The sequence below is a fragment of the Denticeps clupeoides genome, chromosome 1, assembly GCF_900700375.1.
Source record: "Denticeps clupeoides chromosome 1, fDenClu1.1, whole genome shotgun sequence".
NCBI lineage: Eukaryota > Metazoa > Chordata > Actinopteri > Clupeiformes > Denticipitidae > Denticeps > Denticeps clupeoides.
The window spans coordinates 29,973,505-29,998,686 of NC_041707.1; the positions used below are offsets into that span (position 1 = coordinate 29,973,505).

A 25,182-nucleotide genomic window follows, 5' to 3' on the forward strand; every position below is an offset into this window, starting at 1 on the left:
AACTGTCTCTGTTCGGGGCTTTGTACTTAGGGTAGATGAAACATCTGGTAAGAAGAGAACATTGACCTTCCCTGACTTAGCCTACAATTAAACACATTCACTTACCGAAAATCACGGCCTACTGTGGCAAATGGGTGCCTTTTAACACAAACTTAGTCACTATTGTCACATTTATCTATCCTGGCCTGTGTCTTTTTACTTTTCCCAGCTTCTGTGAAAGGAGAAGCTGCTGAATCTTTATTAGGAGACCCTTGCTTAACTTTCTTAGGCACCCTGAAGCCTTCTTCACAACACTTGAACCTCACTCCTTGTTTTTGATGATCTGATCTGATTTGATCTGAAAAATGGCTGATTTAGGTGATGCAATATCCTTGCATTCAAATTGCTATTTTAACTCAATCATCTTGACAGAACGATCTCCAACCTTGAGCTTGTCAACACTTGTGTTCATGAGAGTATCCCTGAAAATCTCTGTATGTCCTTTTGTGGCAGGGATGTTCTTTTGTTGCAGGGCTTTTTATGGCAAGTTCATTTTTATGGCAAAGGGGTACATTGCAATTCATCTGATCACTCTGCATAATATTCTGGAATGTATGCAAATTGGCATTTTAAAAGCAGCGAACTGTGTGAAAACCAGTATTTGTGTCATTCTCAAAACCTTTGTCCACGACTGTGTGTGTGTTGTAAGCGCTACTCCTCTGCAGTAGGTGGCAGCAACGCGCCGATAGTTCAGCCTCCAGGAAGAAGAAGAAGAGTCACGTGATAAAGGCGGCCGTCCGTTTCGCGGGAGCGACGGTTCGGTGCTGTTACGGAGGTTTTGTTGACAAGCTACATTTGCCCTGATTTTTGCGAAAATGCCTAAAAGGTCTTATCCGTTTGCCGAATCCTTCTCCTCGCAGTATAAAATTCACGTTGGTCAAAAGGAATTGAACCATTACGGCGTCCTCGGAAACAAATACAGACAGGAGATTTACGGTAAAGTTATGTTGCGCTTCCTTTATTTCATCTCAACTATGGGCCTTGTCCGACAGTGACAATTTAAAAGTTCAAAGCTCCTTCCGATTTCTCTTATTTAGCTCATGTAGTTTCGAAAAAATAACTCCGTTAATGAAGCATCCATGACCATGTCTTGTTCGCCCCCAGAAAAGACAAAAACTCTGCTCTTCAGTGGGTCCAAGGCGGTAATGGGGAGACTTTGGAAGGTTGATGGGGAGGAGAAGCCCCCCGAGGCCGACTCTCCAGGACTGGACACAAGTACAGCTCGGAACCAGACGCTTCTGCGAGGGCAAACTCAGATTGGGCTGGACGGCAGGATACGGAGATCCGCTGCTGCTGCAGGTAATCCCACCAAATCCCACTGACTTCTGTCTGAAGTTTTATAGCAATTAAAATGGTTAAATCGGGTATTTAACAGCTGTCTGATATATATAGAGTTCGTGGTGTAAGGCACGTACGCCGTGTATTGGAGTTTTTCATGTGACTTCTGTGAGCTGGTTGACATTTTTTTTTAGAAGGCTTTTTAAAATATCTGTGTGGCTGCTGCACTTCTCTTAGGCGCTGCACTGCCCCCTGCTGGCTGCTGTGTGTGCACGAAGAGCTCTGTTCCCAGGAAGCCCTGCTCGCAGTGTGACCGCCAGGCCTGCTCCTCCTGCACCCAGCAGTGTTCAGTTTGCTCTTGTTCCTGCTGTTCCTTCTGCGGCAGTGTTGAGTAAGCATGAAAACTCATTTCCCGATTTAATCGACAGCCGGACCATGCATATGCTTAAACCTGGGGTGGGCAAACTTTTTAGCTCAGGGGGCCACACTTACTTTTAATATTTGACTGGCCAGGCCAGCACCATGTGCATACATATCATACATAAACATAAAAAGGCATTACAGTATTCATATTTACAAAATCAGTAAGGCAGGAAGTCAAGGACTGAGCTCCTAAACTGCAAACGACTGCACTCAAGTTATTGTCCTTTTGAACTTCATAATCACACTTGTGAAGCGCATAGGACTGAGATCATTAATATACAAGAGAACTGAATTTTTATACAGTCCTGGGTAACGTGCATATTTCAGTGATTGTTCAGAACTGCACTTTGACACAGACACGGTTTTATTAAGCATATTTTATGCCATTCTGTTGCAACCTATAAAAACAAGTCATGAACCTGGAGGTTATTGGCCTATACTGCTTTCCACACATGAGCGTTAATTTACCGCACCAGCCAGTGTAAAAGCCTGTCTGGTTTAGATTTATCTGCGCCATCTGGTGTAACGGTAGGCATTACTGGAAAACTAATGCACCTATGTTTATGGACAATTATTTGGGCAATTTGATGCAAAAATGTTTTTTGCAGTTTATGAGCTTACAATAAAATTAAGTACAATTGTACAATTATATCCCTCACAAGTTGTTAAAGTATATATGAATTTTGCTTATTGAAATTACCTCTGTTTGCAGTTATACCGATCGCTACGACCGGGTGGTGTGCTGTAGCTGCTCATCGTAAAGGACCAAAGAACTGCGGTCATTTGGATTGAACTGTTTTTACTCTAATAAAATTTAGATGTTCTTTTTACCAGTTTAATTTTTATTCTTCTCAAAGTTTGTACATATGTATTTTCTGAAATAAATTCTTCCAGTCTTTCATTTGTATTTGTGTGTTTTAAGATGTACTTGTGATGAAACATGCTTAAGCAATAACGTCATTCTCTATTATGAAACATTTCTGATATTGATCGTTGCACAGTTAAGGTGCAACAGTAGTTCTGTTTCAGTTAAACGGTCACATCTCGTGTTGGTCTGTGGCTCATTTTGATCTTTTTTTTGATCTTGAAACTCTAAAATGTGTGCTTGGATGTCTACATTGGGTATGGAAAGTATTCAGAACCATAAAATTTTTCCCTCTGTTGTATTGCAGCCATTTGCTAAAATAATTTAAGATCTATTTTTTCCTCATTAATGTACACACTGCACCCTATACTGACAGAAACCCTTTGCTGCAACACTCATATATTTAACTCAGATGCTGTTCATTTCTTCTGATCATCCTTGAGATGGTTCTACACCTTCATTTGAGTCCAGCTGTATTTGATTATACTGAAGGACTCCAAGATGGTGAGAAATAAGATTCTCTGGTCTGATGAGACCAAGATAGAATTAAGGACAAGTAGTTCTAAGCAGAATGTGTGGAGAAACCCAGGCACTGCTCATCACCTTTCCAATACAGTCCAAAAAGTGAAGGTGTTTTGCAGCTGCAGGGACAGGACGACTGGTTGCAATAGAGGGAAAGATGAATACAGCCAAGAACAGGGATATCTTGGACGAAAACCTTCTCCAGAGCGCTCAGGACCTCAGATTGGGCAAAAAGTTTACCTTCCAACATGACAATAACCCTAAGCAACAACTCTTGACTGTTTTTAAATGGCCCAGCTACAGCCCTGACTTAAACCCTATTGATCATCTCTGGAGAGACCTAAAAATGGCCGTCCACCACTATTTACCATCCAACCTGCCAGAACTGGAGAACTGGAGTGGATCTGCAAGGAGGAATGGCAGAAGATTCCCAAATCCAGATGTGACAAACCAGTTGAATCTTTCCCAAAAAAAAGCTTAATGGATTTATTAGATCAAAAGGCTGTTTCTACTAAATACTGGGGTCTGAATACTTAGGACCATGTGATTATTTCAGTTTTTCTTTTTTAATAAATCTGCAAAATGTAAATTCTGTGAAAAAAATAACTTAAATGGCTGCAAAATAACAAAAAGTGAAATATTTAAGTGGGTCTGAATACTTTCCTTACCCTCTGTTCTATATAATGGTGCAAACTGTGATGTGTAGAACCAAGATGTCATCTTGATGAGGTGGACAAGAAGCATTTACCCTTTTCTCAGTTCAGGAAAATTCTTTAACAGAGGTAGATGCATGAAAACAATGTTGTCCACACCAACAAGACTACAATCAGCTGAATGAATCTGGGTCCCTGCTTTGTGTGTGTACAGAGTTTGCATGCTCTCCATGTGTTGGTGTGTGCCTTCGCCAGGTTCTCTGCTTTTCTTTTAGCTGATAGCAGTGTTATCAACATCTGCATAATGGTGTGTGTTTTACACAAATGTCTGTAAACAATAATTAATAATTAAGTTTTTTGTTCCTGAAAGATTTTTCACATCGGTTTACTGCAGTGTAATCATTAGTATTGGTTTGTGAATAACATCCTTCAGTTAATACCATATTGTCGTTATTGTATTGTTTTTATCATAATTATTTGACATGATGCAATCTTTTAAACTCTTTAGCTGTGGACTTTCTTTTTTTAATTTTACATTGAGTTGCTTTTAGCTTTAATTTAATAAGCTCTGTGTTCTTGATTAATCATGCTTAAGCAATAATAATTTCATTTGTCACCCTTTAAGGTGCAAATAAAGTTCTCTGTGCATTACTCAATTCTTATAGTCTTAAGGTCAGGTTAAAAGGTCACATTTGAAATTAGATCCGACTTCAACAATTAGACTTTAAGGAACAATAGAGCAAATGGAATGCTTATGAATGTAAAGCTTCACTGGACATGTAAGGACCCAGTATGGCATGAGCTGGAAGATTTTTTAGGCACAATTACAAAACTTGTTCTATGAGATGAAAGGGGAATTTTTTTAGTACTTTTCCCAGTGCAGCAAAATAGATAGATGCATGAAAACCATGCTAGGTCCACCTCAACCAGACTACATGCAAAAGTTCTATTCTACTGCTTGTGCAATGTTCAAGAAATAAATCTGCAGAAAGCATTTACTTGGGAGGCACTCATTATAATTTTTTTCAAAATAATTCTGGCAAAAAGACTGAAAGGACCAAACTACACTAAAACTATAAGTACATATTCATAGGAACTATTGTATATATAAATAAATAATAAATATGCTCTCCACATGCTGTTGTGGGTTTCCACTGGGTGCTCCTGATTCCTCCCACCGTGCTTATTTCACAAGTTGTATGTTTATCATAGCAGGACAGGTTCATTAAAGGAAGAATGATTCTTCTGCAAAGTTTTGGTGTGATGTTGTAATATTTCATAATTTTACATCTTCATACTTCTGTTTTTTCTTAGATTTCTTTGCTTTAAAACTCTGGGTACTGTATGCTTCTTTGCAGACAGATGCTGTAATCTACTGGAGACATGCATTCTTTCCTTGGAATTGTCTTATTACTCCTAATTCTTGCTCCTGAATGTCATGGCAGGAGTGAAGAGCAACACCAAACTCATGGCAAGAGTTCTCGGCTTTCGGTGAAATTTGCAGACATACAGCTTGTAAGCATCAGTGTGAGCAATGGAGGAAAATGGGGAAACTGGGCCGATATTAAGATGTGTCCCAGGGGCTCATTTGCAAAAGGATTCAGTCTGAAGGTAGTATTATTTTAATCAGCCATTATGACAGGAAATTATATTTTACCATGAATATTTGAATTGTATGCATTTATCGTATATAATACCAATATTGAAAATGCATTAAACTTCATTGTATATTTTCTGTTATGTATTAGGTTTACCTAATTACTCTGTGTAATGTAATTGTTCAAGGTTGAGGCAGATCAAGGAGATGGAGATGACACTGCTGTTAATGGTATTCGGCTTAAGTGCATCAGTCCTCTCAAGCCCTCAGAAGTCGACTACGTGGAATCTGGATCACAACGGCATGTTGATCATCAGAGACTATAGCTAGCAAAAAAACCCTTCACACTGACCAATCCAGCTCTGGACAGTTTGTGCTTTTACTGCACATCATTAACACAATACTTACACAATATTCAATTTCAGACATTTTAAAGCCTACTCCAAACGCAGCATAGAAATACATAAAAATGAGTCTGTCATCAGTTGCTAAAACATTTGCTTGTCTGTCTCTTTTCAAACCAGCTGGGGAAGTTGGACAACTATGCAGGAGTGTGGGCATGGAGGCCTGAGCGCATTTCAGTTAAGAGTTGAGGAGCCCCAAGGACATGCCGATGACACAAGTCTCAACAATATCAGGTTTCTCTGTGGTGATGGAGCAGCTCTGGAGGGCCATGGCCTTACCAGAGGGTCATGGGGGCCGTGGAGCCCAACGTGTGTGTCTGGTGGGATCTGTGGTCTCTGGACCAGAGTGGAAAGTTGGCAGATAAAGGGAGATGATACTGCCCTCAATGATGTAAAATTTGTCTGTTGTCCAAATTAGAATGATGCTTTACACCAAATTTTGAATGAAGTGCATGTTTTATGGAATAAAATGCAAGCATCAACTGGTCAGATTGGAACAGATTTTTTTCTGAACATCATGTGATTGAAATGTGAATACTACCCCAGCAATAGTGTCATAAGTTTTGTCATATTTAAACACACCAATTTTTTGTGTGTGCATTTTGTTTGTGTCTACAACTTGCATGTTTTTATTTATTTGATGCAGTTATTACACCAGTGCAGAGATTCCTAACTCTGTTCCCCATGATCTACCATCCTAAAGATTTAACTGCACCCATTATTCAATGTGTCTGGTGTCACTTAACAAACTTCCATGGATATCACAGTAGTACAGCGGTACATGCTTGTTAATTGTTACGTATTAGGGGACAACACACACACATTTTGAAAATATCACATTCTTTGTCAATGTAATGTTATTAGAATTGAAAAAGTAGGTTGAGCCTGATCAAAAAATTGAGAAATTACATCTTGTCCCTTCAAACCTAAACTTTATAAAGGATGTTTGTAAAGTGGGACACCCACACAGCCATACTGTCAAAGTGGGTGCTATCATTATTTAATGGAAATTACTACTAAATCAAGGTAAAGAAACTAGCACCCAAATCATTAATCTTATGTAAAACAAAAAACAAAAAAAAACCCCACACAAATCTAACAATCGATACGTAACACATGAAGGCACTATATCGACTATCCGTCTACTTTTGATGTTAATAATATCTTCTAATGATAGACCATTTGCTTTATTCTTCTATATTCTTCTCTATGTTTTTTCACCAGAAGATGGCAGTACGTGCCAATGTTTTAATCTAATCAACTTTGAGCTGCTCGTCTGCAGTCCTTGTGATTTTATTTGATTTTGAACACAGCAAATGTATTAACGTTGTTTCTTCTAAACAAAGTTCTACTATTGTTCCATAGTTCAATTTGGAGACCACATCGTCATACCAAAAGGAACATCTGCCACCATCCTCATTTCATGCGTGATCCTCGTATTAGCAGTGTCAGGTATCACCACACCCATCTCCTGCCTCATCCTCATACCAACAGGGACATCTGCCACCATCCTCATTTCCTGTCTGGTCATCGCATAAGCAGAGCGAACTGCCATCAGCTTTAAAAATGGTCTGGTCCTCCCAGTCTCATCCACCTCTTTCTGATCTTCTGTATCAGAATGATATACCACCATCCCCTGTAACATCACGAGAAACGACACCATCATCTTCAGCTCAGACACTCAGTAAAGAGCAGCAGTACTCTTCAGTACATGTCTATTCTCTATTTTATATTTATAGTCAACTGAGATATGCTGTATTTATAAGTATATAGGCTAACCTTTTACTCTCACTGTTCATTTTTTCTTCTAAGAGTACCACACTGGTCTCTACAGAGCTTTGCAGTTGATGGAAACAGTACCGCCTACAACTGCTAAGCACAAAGAAGATTGGTGCTCTTAGAAGATCATTGGAAGTGAGCCACCTACAACATTTCTACACCAAGTGATGCCTGAGGAGCAGGGGGGAAATCATCACTGACAAACTCCTCAAACTGCTACCGTCACACACACAGACGGTACTGCAGCATGCAGACGTTTTTTTAATATATAAGTATATATATATTCCTGTATATATGTCTATGGGGGGCAGTTGTGGCCTATTGGGTAAGGGTTGCGGATTCAAATCCTGAACTGCCAAGCAACAAACTTTTATTTTATGACAGTTAACAAATCTCAACACCAAGCCATGCTTATTGAAACTTCATAGATACAGTGCATCCTGTAAGTATCCACAGTGCATTACTTTTCCACATTTGTTATGTCACAGCCTTATTCCACACACCCCATGATGACAATGTGAAAAAAACTTCCCATAAAGTTTTGTCAAATGTGTTTAAAAATATATATTAAATAATTACATCATTAACATGTTAGTATTCACAGCCTTTGTCTGTGCACCTTTGGCAGCAATTACAGCCTCAAGTGATTTTGCATTTGATGCCACAAGCTTGGCAAACCTATCCTTGATCAGTTTGGCCCATTCCTCTTTGCAACACCTCTCAAGTGTTGGTGCACAGCCATTTTAAGATCTCGCCAGAGATGTTTAATCGGATTCAAGTCTGGGCTCTGGCTGGGCAAATCAAGGACTTTCACAGAGTTGTCCTGAAGCCACTCCTTTGATATTTCGACCTGTTGAAAGATGAACAATTTCCCCAGTCAAATCCTGCCTATTCTCCCAGTTCCTGCAACTGAAAAATATCTCCACAGCATGATGCTGCTACCACCATGCTTTACTGTAGGGATGTTATTGGCCTGATGATGAACGACGCCTTGTTTCCTCCAAATGTGATGCCTGGCATTCACACCAAAGAGTTCAATATTTGACTCATCAGATCAGAGAATTTTGTTTCTCATGGTCTGATAGTCCTTCAGGTACTCCAGGTGGACTGCCGTGTGCCTTTTACTAAGAAGTGACTTCTGTCCATAAAGGCCTGATTGGTGGATTACTGCAGAGATGTTTGTGCTTCTAGCAGGTTCTCCTCTGTCAACACAGGACCTCTGGAGCTCTGACAGAGTGAACATTGGGTTTTTGGTCACCTCACTGACTATCTCCCGATCGTTCAGTTTAGGCGGCCGGCCAGTTCTAGGGTGTTTTTGAACTTTTCTTCCTCTTACGGCTGATGAAGGTCACTGTGCTCATTGGGACCTTCAAAGCAGCAGAATTTTTTTTGTAACCTTCTACATATTTGTGTCACGAGACAATTAATGCCAGAACTTCAAGTAAACTTTTCTCACATTGTTTTAGGTAAAATTCTGAAAAAACACAATGTGAAAAAGTGTGAATGCTTTCCGGCTGTACTGTAAATGCCTATTTAAATGAACAGAAGACAATATTAGAATGTGCATTAGAAATGGTGACACTCTTCATTGTAGTAGTAGTAAAGCAGTAGTTGGTATTCTCCTGGCATTACAGTGCAGTTTAAAGTGAAGTGGTTGTTTTTTTTAAATGGCACCGCGCGCAGCTGTCGTGGTTCTCAGCCTCAGCGGTTTACTGAAAAAGGTCACGCTCAGACTCCGGAGCCCAGCCCAGTGCAGCTCCTTCTTCTCCCCACAGCACATGGCCGGAAGCGCTTAATGCTGCGCCCACTGGCTGCTGGACGGACTTAAGTCCGCGCGTGGGGCTTTGTCTCGCGCTCATTCTTGGGAGGACCAGCTGTGCCTGGGGAGTGCGCTCAGGCCTAGGAGTTGCGCCGCTGCTATAAATACGCGGCTTGCCTGAGTGAGTAAGCGACAGCTGTGAAACAGAGCAAGGACACCACCTTTGCCTTGGAGTTCACAGCACGTTTGCTTAGGACCAACTCTGATGTTGTCCTGAATAAATGGCATACAGACAGGGTCATGCAAAACACTAGCACTTAAATGAATTAAGCAATGTATTTCTCTGCAGTACCTAAAAAAAACAGTGTATTCAGAATATTTTATGAATACACTTCAAATACATTTTTTAATGCATGTATAAAAAAATCCAAAATCCAAGTATAAACATTAATATTGTTTTGTTAACTGCTACATCCAATTTGACACATTCCATAAGCTCTCCATGCTGAAAAACAATCTATTATGTAGCATTTTTACATTACCACAAGCTCACAAATATTATACCTTAACATTGGTATTGGCATTCAGGTGCACTTTTCTGAAACAAGATGAAACAAAGATGAAATTAAGGATTATGAGAATGATCTAGGTGAGTGCATTGAAACTTTATGTTTCACTCCCACCAGACTGGGGAAGCAGTCAGGATGCTGGTTTGTATGACTGGGGCAGTGGTGGCCTAGCGGTTAAGGAAGCGCCCCCGTAATCAGAAGGTTGCTGGTTCGAATCCCGATCCGCCAAGGTACCACTGAGGTGCCACTGAGCAAAGCACCGTCCCCACACACTGCTCCCCGGGCGCTGGTCATGGCTGCCCACTGCTCACTCAGGATGATGGGTTAAATGCAGAGGGCAAATTTCACTGTGTGCACCGTGTGCTGTGCTGCTGTGTATCACATGTGACAATCACTACACACTTTAGTTGTGTTTAAATCCATAGATGAAAGAAACTTAATTTAGAAACTAGTTACAGGACACTATAGAAAGAACTTTGTTCCACAGCCAAACATCTACCAGCAGCTCTGTATTTAAAAGCTGTAGACAAAGGATATGCCTTTGAAAATGCCTTCAGGCTCCTCCCACTTATAACATGAATATTGAAACACGGTTTCATAAATGATGGGTGGGTAGCTAGTTACCCCTCCTGTACGCAGAGAACCTGTGTGGTATCTTAATTTGTGAATCCAGAAGATATACCTCACAATTAATAGAGCACATAGAAAATATAGACAATATCCTTTATCCTTTAAGGTACCGTGTACAGATTATGAATAGTTTTTTTTTTACATTGCTCCTGATTTCCTCTAGAAGTGAACAAGCAAGAAAATGCATCTGGCAGCTACTGCGGGTGTGAGGTGTTCATGCTTGTTCTTTTCTGCACATTTATTTATTGTACATGCAAACTTGATAGTTGTTATTTTTTCATGTATGTGCGCTGACACTATGTGTGTGTGCTGCAAGTATCTCTCATTTTTGTGTGTGACCACCTGTCTTTTGTAAATAAATAAATAAATAAATAGCCACAAACATGCCCAGCACCAGCTGTCTCTGGCACTGTGAGCAGAGGTCAAGGGCTGCCACCGCTGGCCTTGCGAGGTGAAGTTTCACTTCACTTCCCAAAGTCTTCCTTCTGCCTAGGGACTACATGCAAATATCCTTCTGACTGGGAAATCTGCAATAATAGAATGTCTTCTACAGAAGCCTCAGTGAAGCACACATGTTGGTGAACACTGGGGTGAAGGATTGTCCTTTTCTCAGTTGGTACTGAGTGTCTATTGAAGTTTAAACCTTTCTTCCATCGCTGGCAGGTGTCTCAGCCTCGATTTGTCATCTGAAGAATTGTCCGTGCTTTGTGTCAGACCCAGGCTCCTTGTTGTCTATTTGTGCCCAGAGTGATTGCTGGTACAGTGGGGTGAACAATGAACTGGCTGGGCTGCCACCCCCACCACACAATGGAGCCAGTTGGATGGTGTGGGGGCCAGTGCCTAGTTTCGTGGACCAGTTAGGCCGGGTGGGGGAGGGCAGTGGGAACGGCATAGCCGAGCAGCTGGATTTCTTTAGATAATTAGAATCCTGTTTGGTAGAGACTAGCCAGTGAATTAGGAGATTCCTAATTAGACATACACTTTCATTTATAGTTAATAACATGACCAAATGTACTTTTCCCCTAAACTTTAGCCTCACCACAATTCAGTAGTTACTAAAAAATACTCGTCTACACCAACTTTTCCATTGCTGAAATGTCTTTTTCCTTTATTTCTTCAATTTGAAACCATATATCATACTGATGTCAAATTAATCAAAAAAGTTTTATGTTAACAAGCGTATGCTTGTATAATGCACAATATAAGGCAAAAAAAACACTAGTCACAGAGGGATTTTCATTTTTTTTAATCTATGCACATTCTACTTTAAATCAAGATTGTCACATTTTCACAGCACACACACAGGCACACATAAAAAAATCTAACAAAAACAGCACACAAAATCCAGATCAAATCAATCATCCAAAAAACTAAGTGTCAAAATCAAATAGATTGTCCTCTAGTCTCTAAAGCACTAATGCAGAAGCATTTGATTCCTATAAAATATAACTTTCTTATAAAAAAAATTATATTAAATCTAATGGCACTTCTAAAGAGTATATTAAAAGGTTCATTTAGTAGAATCTTTCATGTTACAAGAATTGTGAGAGTAAAATTTTGCACAAGGAACAAAACAAAAATCAATAAATATTCTTCATGATTATTCACAATTTCACAGTCTTAATCTGAAGATGATGATATTCCAGTATTAATGTGTATGAGCTTTAAACTTCCTGTAGTACTGAGCGAGGAAACACACCCATGCAGAAGAGCACAGAGATCTGTCTTCCTAAATTTAAACTTCAGAACATCACATTTAACGTCATTACAACCGACTGAACACACGCAATGCACTTCCAGAATCATAAACCGAACCTGCCCTCACTCCAACAGCTCTTCCCTGGAATATTCCAGTATGTGTGTGAATCCCTCAGACCTGAGACCTGAGCGCTGATCAACTCTCCTTAACAGCTTCTTAAGGTGGCATGAGACAAATTAACTTATCAACAATCTTAATTTTTTTTCCTTCAATAACTGGATTCAAAATTCCTTCATTTTGTTATGGCTTAAGATGACACTGAACACAGAGAGATTCTGGCTTAGGTCTGTGAGGTTTTTAAATAGCATAGATACTTGTTGATGGGGCAAAACTAACATTTGTGTCTATAAAGGCATATATATTGTCAAATGATCCTGGAAATAGAAACTGATATTCTTAAGGGGCAAAAAAAAAAAAAACAGCATTTAGCATACATGGATAAAAATACACTTACAATCTTTCAACAAGAGCTGCATCAGGTGATCCAAAGAGACACATTCTCTATGTATCAGCTTTCTGGAGTTACACAATGTGACATTCAATTGAAATCAGTAGGTCCGACTTACTATAAATGAATCAGAAACATTTGAAACTATTTTTCAACAGGAAAAAAAAATTGGTGAAAGGGGGCCCATTTTTGCTGTGACTAATACCTACAAACGTCTTCAAGCTCAGGTTCATTCCTGAAGCACGCAGTACATTAGAAAAAAATATATATGTATGTGTGTACTCAGTTTAAAAAAATGTGCAATGAAATAAACATTCTGACCAGTTCAGTCCAACCAATGAGAAATTCTTACAACCTTCTCAACCAAATGCCTTCTTTATGCCAGCCCACAATGCACCTGTGTACTGCCTCCCCTGTTCTCCTTCCTCCAAGTACATTTCTGGCATACCAGGGGGTGATGGTTAATACAAAAAAAAAAAAAGTGCAATGAGAGACTTGTAGCAGGTTTTACCTCTGCAGTCCAACGGAGGGAAAGATGCACGGTAATCCCATGAGAAATACCTGGGACAGGAGAACAACGTACATATTGTACAACTTTGTTACGGAGCATCAGCGAAATAGGTTGTGCTTCAGAAAATGCCACTTCCTTCAGCTGAGGGACAAGCTCAGCACAGTGTCCCTGCAGCAGGGCGGAGAAGTAAAGGAAGTGTCCGCCTTTATATGACATGCTGTTGCTTTGTTGTGTCTGACACACCAGGAAGAAATGATTTGATAAATAAAAAAAAAAAAAAAAAAAAAAATTATTTACATTAAATATACAAAAGTTAGAAATAGCAGCCTACATAACATCAGTGTTCAGACTACAGTCTGTCTGCTTAGAACAAGTGCTTCTTTTTACCAAATTTTTATTTATTTATTTACTTACTTACTTACTTTTTTTTTGTGTTTTTTTTAACCCCTACAGTAACTATGTCTGCAAATCATGGCAAACCACTCCCAAATATGTACTACAGTAGTACCAGCAAAAGCAAAAAGCCCTAAATACCAAACCTCTAAACAAGCCCTGAACCAATAATAATAAAAAAAACTAATAAATAACCCTAATCAAGTATCTCAGGAGAGATGAATCCAACAGAACTTCGGTTTTAATGCTACCCACGCTGTAAGAAAATTGACTTACATGGCGCACAAATTTTGTCCCAAAAAATTTCTGAAACAAAAAAAAAAAACCCAAAAAATAATCTTACCCTTCTCCCCCTACCATACACACAGACCAAGGTGTGTGTTTCATTAAAGGAGTGTAAAGCCTTTCAGAAGGCAACAGCATGGACGACAGCATGGACGACCCACTCCAGATCGACTTTCTCATGTCTGAATAGCCCACCGGAGTGAAATGTTCCAATAACATTACAGTAGCATTTTAAATACAGCAGGTCCGTCAAAAACAAGCCGTTCATGGTGCAAACTGAGTTGTTTTTAATATAAATAATAATTATTTTACGCAATTGTTCTACACATCAATGTGCCTGTAAATAATGCTAAATTCCAGCACTGTAGCTTCCTCAATACATTAAACTTCAGCTTCAAACCTTGTCCAAAGTGGACATTATAAACTGTTGCATAACATGTGTAGGTTTCTGTGGAATCACAGACCAGCACATCTGAGACGGATTGCCCAGAAAAAAAAATGCTCACCTATAATAACAGGGAAGAAATGTTGTACTCGATATTCAGTAGTATAGACCACACACACACACACACACACACACACACACAGTTAACATAAATTTTAGCGTTTAGGAAACTGACACCACAAAAAGGTCAGAAGTGCATCAAATGATTCCAGCATCCCCGACATATATTCTGCTTAATGGCGTTGGATGTTGTGGCCAGGTGGCATTATGGATGCCTGTTGTTGCCACACACTGAAAATGGCCGGTAAAAAAAGACACTCCGATGACAGCTGAATCCACCTTGCCTCAAAAAGCCCCTCGGTTGGACTCCGCGTCTTCGTATTGTTCTGTGCAGCAGCTGTGTGTACTGTGAGACCAGTACTGTACATATTAGCAGTGTGGTGGCGATTGTGTCTGGTTTTTACCCGATGGCGAGGGTTTTGACCAGGCCACAGTGAAACTTGCGTATGTGGCGGTACAAGTCGCCGGACTGGGTGAAGCGGCGCTCGCACCACTTGCACGCGTGCGGCTTCTCGCGTGTGTGCACCACGGCGTGCCGACTCAGGTTGTGCGAATACTGGAAACTCTTGCCGCACTGGCCACAGGTGTACGGTTTCTCGCCCGAGTGTGTGCGCTCGTGCCGTTTCAGCGTGTACATGCAGGAGAAGGTCTTGCCGCACTGCGAGCAGGTGGGCACCGAGCCGTCGGGCGACAGCTTGGAGCGCGGCCCGTCCTTCTCGCGGAAGTGCGAGCTGAGGTGCAGCTGCAGGACGTGGGGACTGGGGAACACCTTGCTGCAAAGGGGGCACACGCAGACTTGCGGGCCGGCGGACAGGAGAACGCCGCTGGACGTGGAGATGTCCGACGAGGCCAGGTCATCGTCCTCCTCCTCCTCGCTGTCGCCCAGCAGCCGTCCTCCTCGAACTCCACCTCTCCGGGCCCCCTCGCTCACCAGGCCGCGGTCCCCTCCCCCAACCGGCTCCCCCTCCTCCTCCCCGCAGCCGCCCTCCTCCTCTTCGTCCATCAGGTCCTCCCCCCGAGAGAGGAGGCTGGCGGCCGAGCCGCTGTTGTTGCTCTGGAAGAGAGCGGCGAGCCCTGCTGTCACCGCCGAGCCCCCGCCACTATTCCCAAAGCGCCGCCTCTCCGGGCTGGTGGGCTGACTGTCCTCCTGCTCTGACAGCGAGTCGTGTTCGTCTTTAACAAGTGGCTCAGTGCCCTGCTGCTGGCTGTCGAGGGCCAGCTGTCCCGAGACGTAGGCGGGGTGGAGGCCGTCTCGGCTCGACAGGGGCTTCAAAGACAAATCCAGTGCGCACTCCATGTCATCCGACGCCCGGGACCTCTGGGACGGTGGGGCTGCCGAACTACTGACATCGGCTTTTGTTTTTCCAGCTGTTTGGACGCAGGGCTCGGCCTCTGCTGACACATAATTGACACCTACAAGGTCCGGGGACCTGCAGGGGTGACCGGTCGCCTTCTGCCTGCCCACCGCAGACCTATCACAATCTGTGACAGCCAGGCCAGCCTCGCTGCTGTCCATGTCACAGTCATCTGCTGGTGGCAGTCCCCTCTGGGTGGGTGGAGGCAGAGCCTGCCACTGGGCAGAAGACTTGAGGCCGTGCTGGAACTCCCCGTCGGAGGAGTTCTCCCTGTCCAGACAGCTCAGTGCCGTCCCCCCGGCGAGCTTCTCGTCCAGGGAGCAGAGCTCCTTGTCCTTAAGCTTGCCTTTGCACACTTTCACTATGTCGTACATGTGAAGGTAGCTGGCGGCTGCCAGGACGTCCTCCATCGGCAGTGTGCTGAATTCTAGCTTCCCCTCATACATAAATTCAAGAAGCAGGCTGAAAGCGGGCGCCGTGACAATGTCACTGTTCAGATGCACAACGTCCCTTTTGTCCAGCTGGTCCCGGTAGAAGAGATGGAAGTACATGCTGCAGGAGGCCAGCACTGCCCGGTGCGCTTTGAATCGTGCCTCTCCGACCAGAACAGTGCAGTCACAGAGGAAACCTTGGTGACGCTGCTGACTCAGACACTGCAGCAACTGGCGGCTATGGTCTGGGAACTCCATTCTTCCCTCATAACCTGGAGGAGAGAAGAAAAAAGAAAAAAAAACAGGAAAAACTGGATATTAAATAAACGTTGAGCGCTGCGCCATTCAGAGTGAGGTGAGACAGAGAGGGGCTGTTTAGGAGGAACTCAAGCCGAACCTTATGTAGCAAGCTAATAAAATAAAAATAAAAAAAAGAGTAACATTTCGAATGACAGTAAATTGGAAGGTACTTGAGTAAAAAAAAAAAAAAAAAGTCAAACAAAGTTTGAATTTGCATATTTCACTTTCTCTGAATGAATGATTAAAAGCCCGCATATCGCACACAGACGCGCAGGAAGCAGGAAATCTAAGTTTTGTAGGTGAAGCCACCGCCGACACGTACCTTCCTCTCCGGACGGGAAAAAAAAAAAAAAGAACCAGAAAAGCGCGGCTCGCGTCCGGTCCGGTCCGGTCGGGTCGGGTCGGCGGGGAGAGAGCAGCCCGGCGCTCACTGTCGGGTCAGCTGCTCTGACATCACCGCGGCCGCGAACGCCACCTCCAGCTGCGCCGCCTTTACGCCATATGTTACTCCGGAGCCGCGCTCCGGAGAAGTTGTGTCGGAGGAGTGGCGCCGCGGCTCGGGGCGAAGCGCTTCTCCCGGGCAGGGTCGGGGGGGAGGAGGCTTTTAATTAAAGCCCGAGGGGCGCGTTGCGTCGCCTCGAGTGCAAAATTTGAGGAGTTAAAAAGAAAGAAGTGACACGAGCCACAAACGCGTATCTTTCTTTCACTTTCGTGAAACTTTTTTTTGTTGCAATACGGCCCCGCGCGTACGAAAACTTAAAAAAAAAAAAAAAAAGCCCCGTAAGAGTGCGGTCCTGAAGGAAGAACCGCTGCCCGGCCGGCGACTGTCGAGCTCCGCGCACGAAGAGCCGAAAGCAGCTGCAGTGCGCAGAGGTGGCCGGTCTACGCCAACTTTCCCCACCCCGCGTTCCCGGCGACACTCACAGGCGCGTCCCGAACTCCGGTGCTCCTTTATCCGCCCCGCCGTCCTCTCATGTTGTGCGGCCAGATGTTGGCGTCTCGCCGCGTCTGTTGCGCGCAGTTCGTCGCTGGCTGCGGGGCCGCGCTCCGCGGTGGCGAGCAGGTTGTTAATGGTCCGCTCTCGCGATAGCGCCGCGCGAGCGAGCGAGCGTGCGGGTGCGCGCGCGCGCGCTCTCGCCGCGCTGCCGCAGCCCTCATCACGCACAACGCACGCACCGCGAAGAAATCTGATCAACAATTTATAGTTCTAGAGAATAGAATTTAGTTGACTGCGTGGAAGGGCGACGCGACCGTTTAACTTTCTCATCTTCTATGGGCTGTTGGACTATGGTTCATACCAGCAATCGTCAATTTTACTTTAAAGAGTAAAAAAAGTTTCTATGTTTACTCGAATTGCGAACAATTAGGGCACCATTAGACAATTAGATAACACCATCTCTGTTTGCCATGCTTTTAGTGTGTAATTCCTTGTGGAATATTAGAGGAATGTTGGAATGGGTGAAAGAATTCTTTTTTTTTATTGCTTTCTCAATAGCAGCTAAAGCTGCAGTTTTTCCTGTTAGTGGTATTATCACCTGAGCTTCTAGCAATTCACACGCACCGCTCCCATTCAGTATGACCATGTTTTAAGTCCCACTTGATGAATCCTGCGTAACTAATCACTGACTCTCCAGACCTTCTCCACTCACCAGTAAGTTACGACCAGCACACCTACAGAGAAAACAAATGCAACAATTTAAAGTCCCCAGTTTGTAATTAAAACAAATGTTCATTAATTAAGGATAAATTCATTTAAAACACTCAATTTGAGTGAAGAGGTCGTGAATACGCTAAAAAAATGGTGGCGGAGCTATCAAATGATTCTGGGCCCACTGCATAGCTTCTATTCACCATATTTAAGAGTATAATTAGAGGGCTTTTGGAGACACTTCCCCCACTGCTTTTATGCTCTTTGTTGTGGAGACTGATGTGCGTCAGGTCGGCGGGGGTGGAGAAGCCGGAGAAACGGCTGAGCCTTAATCCTGCTCAGAGGTGGAATTCCCTGGCACTGAAACAGCCAGTGGCCCCTGCCATTGTTGCCCCACAGTCCCCTTCCTCCATGGGCTTCTGGGGGCTGATCCCTCTCACACTAAGGAGCTATTTATCATGTACGGCTGTACATGCCAGAGTTTGACTTTGAGATGCTTTTAGAGGTGCGGTTCTCTCCGGCATCTGGCAGCTGCTGTTGGGTAACGCTGTGGGCTAGCAGGTGTGATAAGTAATGAATGGCTTGAAGACGTATGGGTGAACAAGTAACTTTGTCCGAAATGTCACCTGTGGAGCCATTTGTTGCGGCCAGGCCCATTTGTCTGAACAATTTACATGGATTAAACGGCCCAATTGGAAGATGTTATAGACAGGAATCCGATGACTGGAAAAAAAAAAAGACAACCATTTTGAAAAATAATTGCTGATTAAATAAGTAGCCAAGTTCAGTCTACCCAGACAGAATTATCCGTTATCCACTGAACCCTTGACGTATTTAAACAGGTTGTTGTGGGGGAGATACTTGAGCTGAATTGTTAAGAGTTGCTCGGTCGTGCTGTAGACAGAACTGCAGCTGCTCAGCCTGTGCTCTCCGCAATGCTTTGGGTCACCTTTGCCCTGGGCTCCAGCTGCCATGTGTTTTTGTAAAAAGCCATTTACAGCTCACTGCAACTCTTCAGCATGCAGGGGAGTGTGGGCAGAGGGATGCCAGTGACCAGTGGTTCCAAAACCACTTGGCTTTTGGACACAAATATTTTTTGACTTTGCTAATTGAAAGTGAAATGAAAGTCATTGTGAAACCCTGCAGCACAACACACAGTGCACACAACGAAATGTGTCCTCTGCTTTTAACCCATCACCCTTGGTGAGCAGTGGGCAGCCACGAAAGGCACCCGGGGAGCAGTGTGTGTAGGGACGGTTCTTTGCTCAGTGGCACCTCAGTGGCACCTTCTGATTACGGGGCCGCTTCCTTAACCGCTAGGCCACCGCTGCCCCATTGATGACGAATTGATGATGAACGCCAAATCTTTGGGTTTCTCTTCTTCATTTTTTCAACAGTTTTTTCCATGGCCAACACTTTATGATCCACTTTTTTAGTATGAATGCAAATTTATTCAATTCCGACTCTGATGCTCTCAGAAGGCGTTTCAAAAATTAGACCTGGTTAATTTAGTACAATAAGGGTTTGTAATGCTGTCATGCAGTCCAAAAAAGCCCTTATTTGTAAAGCACAAAAAGAAACACTAATATTGTCTGAAGTGAAGATGTCATCCTTTCTTCCTGCCGATTGCCTATGTAAATGTCAGCTATGTGGGTGAGAAACCAGAAGAGGGGCCCCTGGGTGTCCCCCGACTGGGCGGAGGACAGCGCGATAGCAGTGTCGGGGTCTGTGTTTACCAGTCAGACAAAGCAGTTGTTGTCTGCACTGGGACCGAAGCTCCCAAGAGAGCCTCTGTATGCTGATGATTGCAAGAGGTTCTCACAGGAGGGAGAGAGAGAGAGAGATGGAAAAAGAGCTTCCTGGAGGTTCATTCTTTCTCTCTCCACTCATCAATGGCATTCCCCCCCTGACCCGCTCTCCCTGCTCCAATAGACAAAGGGCCTGCATTCCGTTGCAGTCTTCCAGGCCAGCCTGGGCCAAGCCTCCACCATGTCATTCATTACTCCAGGACATAGCATCTCTTTCGCCCTATCTCTCTCTCTCTCTCTCTCTCTCTCTCTCTCTCTCACACACACACACACACATACACACACACACACACATACACACAAGCTGCTTAGGAACGTATCTACTCATTAGGAATCAAATGCTGACAGGAATTTTTTCCGGTGATGCACTCAGATTATTAGCATAGACTGGGTTTGTGTGAATGCTCAGAATTAAGAAGAAAACCACTTAAAATAGATAAACGTGTCTGGAAACCTAATTGTACGGTAAATTGTGAGAATAATAAATACTGCTAAAAATACAACAGTGGAAATCATCTACAAGCATCAACAAAAGGTGCGATCTTTTATTCAAGCCACGTATCTCATTTGGAAGATATAGTGAACAGCAGCAATACATACATGCAGAGTGTGTGTGTGTGCGTGTGCGTGTGTGTGTGTGTGTGTGTGTGTGTGTGTGTGTGTGCATGCCTGCTTCGGGTTGATTTTTTAAAGAGCTTGTAAAAACAAGCTAATACAAGGGCTGTGGAAACATGCCCCTCTGCCCTTGTCTTGAAGAGAATGTCGAATGTTCATATCAACAGTTCCAATAAACAAACCAAAAAATATAGAAATTAGCACCAAAACACTTGACAAGCTGAGCCCCTGTAAACGATCATCAGTGCGGTTTAGCTTATGCAGGCTGTAGCTGAGACAAACATCACAGAGTTCTATTGAGGGTCAAGTGACAGAACAACTGGACTGCATGAGATGCTGAAATGTGCTTCATTGATGAGCAGAGTGGTTCCAAAACCCTCCTCTTATTCTCTCATTCTGGTGCTCCTGCTAGGAAAACAATGAACACAAATATTGCACAACTTCACACTGATTTCACAACCACTGCGCCATTGATCCTGTGAGGGAGATAATGGACGCTCCATATTTAACAAAAGCTGCCGCTGTCAGTGTCATATTAACACTTTCATTTGTCCCAAGGCTCAGGATTTTGGGTCGACATGTTTGATTTAGTCACTATGCTCAGTGTCTACTACCATTACACTTCCAAAACCACCACAGAAGATGATATTAAATCGAAATGATTATGAATCGTCTTTATATTCAGCCCTAATGATGTACATCTGATGGAATATAAAGTTGCTTATGCTTTGTAAGAATCATAGTTTGATGTATTTCTGATAGTATGATACAATTCTGATATTTGATGGTTATTTTTTATTATTTTGTCTTACGTGAGAAAGCAATTATTATTTTGAGAAATTTTCCACTGGCTTCAGTAAAAACTGAAAGCCATTTCAGGCTATACATTCTATTTCTGTCAGCATTGATTTTCTTATGAAGCATATTTGTGTCTGATATGGATAAATAATTTCTACAAAAAATATAAGCACCATTTTGCTTATCTGTACTAGATGGTGAGCACAGACTAACCAACACACTTTCAAGTAGTTATAAAAATACACAAATACAAAAATACATTACAAAAATAAAATACAAAATATCACTTATGTATATGTATGGGGAGTGTTCCCACTTTAGTTTTACTAATGAATCTATCTGATTGTTGGGTTTGGTAGCAGGAAGGAAGTACAGCAAAAAGGGCTAATTTGAAAATTAAAAGATATCTAATAATTCATTTATATTTTACTTTTACGCATTTAGCATCCTGACTGAATCTTCGATTCTCAGAGAACATGGCTCGTGCTCCATACATAATTTGTTAAATGAGACAATCTAGCCTACAAATAATATTGGGTTGAAACTCCAACTCTGAAGAATCATCCAGAACACATTTTAATGTATTTCATTTGCAGTGTTCTGAAATAAAAAACCTACAGTGAGTCCTTCTTGACCCATGGAATGAAAGATGCATTTGTTGGGTGCATCTGAAGGCTCATCGGAATTGGAAGAGCCTTACATATCCTCTTCTGTCATATCCAGTTGTCAAAGGCAACACAGTGCAAAAATCCACTCATGTAAACCCCGAATTGGACAAAAAATGAAACATTTCTGGCAGGTAGTAGTTTACCACAGGAGCAAGATTGAGAAACACCGTTTTAGACCATTGAGCCCACATTATGTTGAGCAGGTGTACACCTGCCTGTTCAGGACCATGACAGTTGCAATCTAAGCTAAATGTATGGGCACAAGACTTTGAGGAATGTGACAGGACCTGATATTCTTTATGTTTTAACAACATGCAAGTTGTACATTTCTGCAACCTTTAAAACCGTGTCTTGAAATTTCAAAAATTCTTTTTTTTCTGGGACACTTTTGATAATATAATTCAATCACTGAGAGCAGTATATTTTCAGGATGTCTGTTGTTTTAAAATTATAAATGTAAAATAAAAAATACTTTTGAACTTCAGTTGAGTTTAAAAAACATTTCTAGAATAGACAAAAAGTAAATGTTCTCATTTTGACCAAGTGAAGGTTAAATGTTAATTAAAATGCAATTTGCAAATTAAAATGTTTGACTAAAAGGAAAAAAACTGATGAGTGAACAGTTGAGTGAATGCCGTTGAATGAGGTCAACTGTTGTCAAGGTCATTCAATAGCAAACTAACATGATACTGAAGAGAAAGGAACTCCAACTTACACCAGTAAATTTTTGCGCTGTTTTGTCTCTACATCACCATCATTGTATATTAACATTAATATTGCTTTAGATTAGTCCTAACTCCAAACCGATTCTCCATATGAACTCTAAATGAATACACACTTTTCATAGTGCTTTCTCAAAGAAAAAGAAAAAGATACCATGCCTGGAAAGGTGACTAGAATCCTGAACAAACTTGTGCCTTTTATTTAATTCTGTAAAAATACATCATGCTCTTTTTATTCTTTTTAAAATTGTTATTAATTGGTAAAAGAAATACAAAAATACAAATTAAAACCAAAGTTTACACCATTAATACGTGTTTTACATCCACAGCAGTGGCTCTCAAACCTTTCTTTGTTTGAGATTTGTTTGATCTGATAATCTAATCAGCAGCTCATCACGAGAGTATGTTGGTGTTCAGCAAATTCAACAAATGTTGAAATGAATGCCATAGCAGCATTAAGGAGGCACATTTTCCCCCAGAGCCCTCTATGCAACTTGAATTTGCTATTACAGGGGGCTTGAACTGCATTTACCCCAGTTTTAGATTATTTGGCTTAAATAGAAGAGTAACGCGTTTTACATGCACGCAATATTTCATAGGCCAACTGAAGTGTACAGCACCGCCCTTGCTGCCCTGGCTGCGGTTGCCCGGCCGGCGCTAGGACCCGGGAGAGGCGCACACTACAGAGGCTCTGCAGACTGAGCGCTGGGAGGTGGACTGGAAGAAAGGCAAGAGAAACGGAGTAAATGAAAAGACTTTTATCGTCGTTACTGTCGGAATTATTTGCCAGATAAATTACCGAGGCCCCTCTCGGCTATGTTCCGGAGTAGCTGCTGAAATCCCGTCCAGGTAACGTCTTGCGTTTGTCCTCCCGAGTTTACTGTGAGTCGAACTGTAAACTGAGAGGGAAGGTCCCATTGTATTGCATAGGATGCGGCTCTCTTCACCAAACGTGCCCTGGCTAGGCCCGGAATCTGGCCCAAAAAAGCGCCGAGACGACCGCAGCGTGGCGACGTTGCTGTCCGGGTCCCCTGGGGTGAACTTTGTAGCATTTCAACCACAGAAGGAGCACTTTCGTTTTAAATTGTACCTCAAAAACACGCGACATGAAAGAAATGTGCGAACGCGCTGAGCTGTCGGTCACAGGTCGTCTTGCCTCGATTCGCCTTACAGGGCAATTTAAAAAAAGATTACTGCAAGCAAAACATGGGGTTCGCTCTAAAAAAAATAAATAAACCAACTCTGACTCATTTTCCCCAAATAATATTAGGCTGTGGTAAGGTTGCTACAGTGGCGCGTGGCGGTGTTTTGCAAAGTGATCGTCCGGTTGTGAAATCGTCCTGTTACGATACGGTGTGCTTTGTAGCGATTTGGTTCCTGTGTGTGTGTGTGTGTATATATAAAATTCTTGTCTGAGTCAGCAGTCGGAGTTCAGGCCCCGACATAATGAATTCGGATCCACGTTTGACCCGCAGCGCGCGAGATGCCACGTTTTCCAGCAGGCCCGTTGTCCCGATGGATTTTCCAGGTTTATGAAACAGGCCCTCTTCTCCAGGACTGCTCCAGCTCCACGTGCCGCTCCTGCTCACCTCACCTCACCTCACCACACCACTGTATTCGACACCCCACCGATTGCCACCTGAGTTGGTTTATTTTTCTGTTTTCTTCTACGTTATAGTATCTGAAAGGGCCCCTCCCTCCCCCAGCGACACTGACGCAAATATGCCACCAGTTTCATGCAGAATCCCAGGAATGCAGTTTGATAATTTGCTCACTCACTCACACACACACAGGCAGGCTTATTGTGTACGTCAGAGGTGGGGTAAGCCACAAGGAGGCCCGGCGTGTTCTGTCCCACAACCAGGATCCTCGTGCAGCCACTTGTCATGTGACTGTTGTCCTCTGTTTTCCTGCTTCTGTCACGACACCAACTTATCAGCGCTCTTATATGACTTCTATGCTGTATAAGCATATAACTGCGCTGAGAATGTTATAAAAGGGTGTGTATGTCTATATACATACACACACACATACATACAGATGTACTGGTAGACAATGTTTTTTTTTTTGTTTTTTTTGCATCCTGTTACTTGGTGTGCTACGTTTGCGGGTGGGAATAACTGAAAGGTGAAATGTTCCAGACCTCATGTTGTTGTTGGTTGGTTTGGTGATGCAGACCGGTGACAGTTTCAATCTTGACTGTTCCCTGGTCGAATGTGGAATTTAACGGCAGCTTGTTCCTCTGGCCAACAAAAGTTCCTGTATCCCCCACACATACCTGTCCATGCAGACGTGTTTACATTTGGTAATAGTAAATGTCTTGCCCATTGTACTGTGTCTTATTAAAGTCTGTGCTTCCCATGAGTGGCCTTAGTTTATTCTCTGAAAGAATTAACGAATGTTGAATTGGGTGACAAA

General features: G+C 42.7%; 4 protein-coding genes across 5 annotated transcripts in view; 3 read left to right on the top strand and 1 right to left on the bottom strand.

The window, feature by feature from the left end:
* The first annotated feature begins 752 nt into the window (after positions 1-752).
* siva1 (SIVA1, apoptosis-inducing factor) lies at positions 753-2,641 on the top strand. Its single transcript, XM_028993288.1, has 4 exons — positions 753-975; positions 1,144-1,338; positions 1,555-1,708; positions 2,453-2,641. The coding sequence occupies exons 1-4, from the start codon at positions 855-857 to the stop codon at positions 2,499-2,501; spliced, it is 519 nt and encodes a 172-aa protein (XP_028849121.1). The 5' UTR covers positions 753-854; the 3' UTR covers positions 2,502-2,641.
* A 2,474-nt stretch (positions 2,642-5,115) lies between these two features.
* LOC114795755 (vitelline membrane outer layer protein 1-like) lies at positions 5,116-6,268 on the top strand. Its single transcript, XM_028989368.1, has 3 exons — positions 5,116-5,391; positions 5,566-5,678; positions 5,902-6,268. The coding sequence occupies exons 1-3, from the start codon at positions 5,164-5,166 to the stop codon at positions 6,197-6,199; spliced, it is 639 nt and encodes a 212-aa protein (XP_028845201.1). The 5' UTR covers positions 5,116-5,163; the 3' UTR covers positions 6,200-6,268.
* Positions 6,269-11,748: 5,480 nt separating this feature from the next.
* On the bottom strand, positions 11,749-17,571 carry zbtb42 (zinc finger and BTB domain containing 42). The gene is made up of 2 exons (XM_028981428.1): positions 17,430-17,571; positions 11,749-16,477 (listed from the first exon to the last, which is right to left on the bottom strand). The coding sequence occupies exon 2, from the start codon at positions 16,461-16,463 to the stop codon at positions 14,820-14,822; it is 1,644 nt and encodes a 547-aa protein (XP_028837261.1). The 5' UTR covers positions 16,464-16,477; positions 17,430-17,571; the 3' UTR covers positions 11,749-14,819.
* Positions 17,572-23,451: 5,880 nt separating this feature from the next.
* akt1 (v-akt murine thymoma viral oncogene homolog 1) overlaps positions 23,452-25,182 on the top strand; it is a 39,309-nt gene continuing 37,578 nt past the window's right edge. For both annotated transcript variants that reach the window (XM_028998288.1, XM_028998279.1), the window contains exon 1: positions 23,452-23,613. The gene's annotated coding sequence lies outside the window, so the exon portion shown is untranslated. The remainder of the gene's footprint in view (positions 23,614-25,182) is intronic.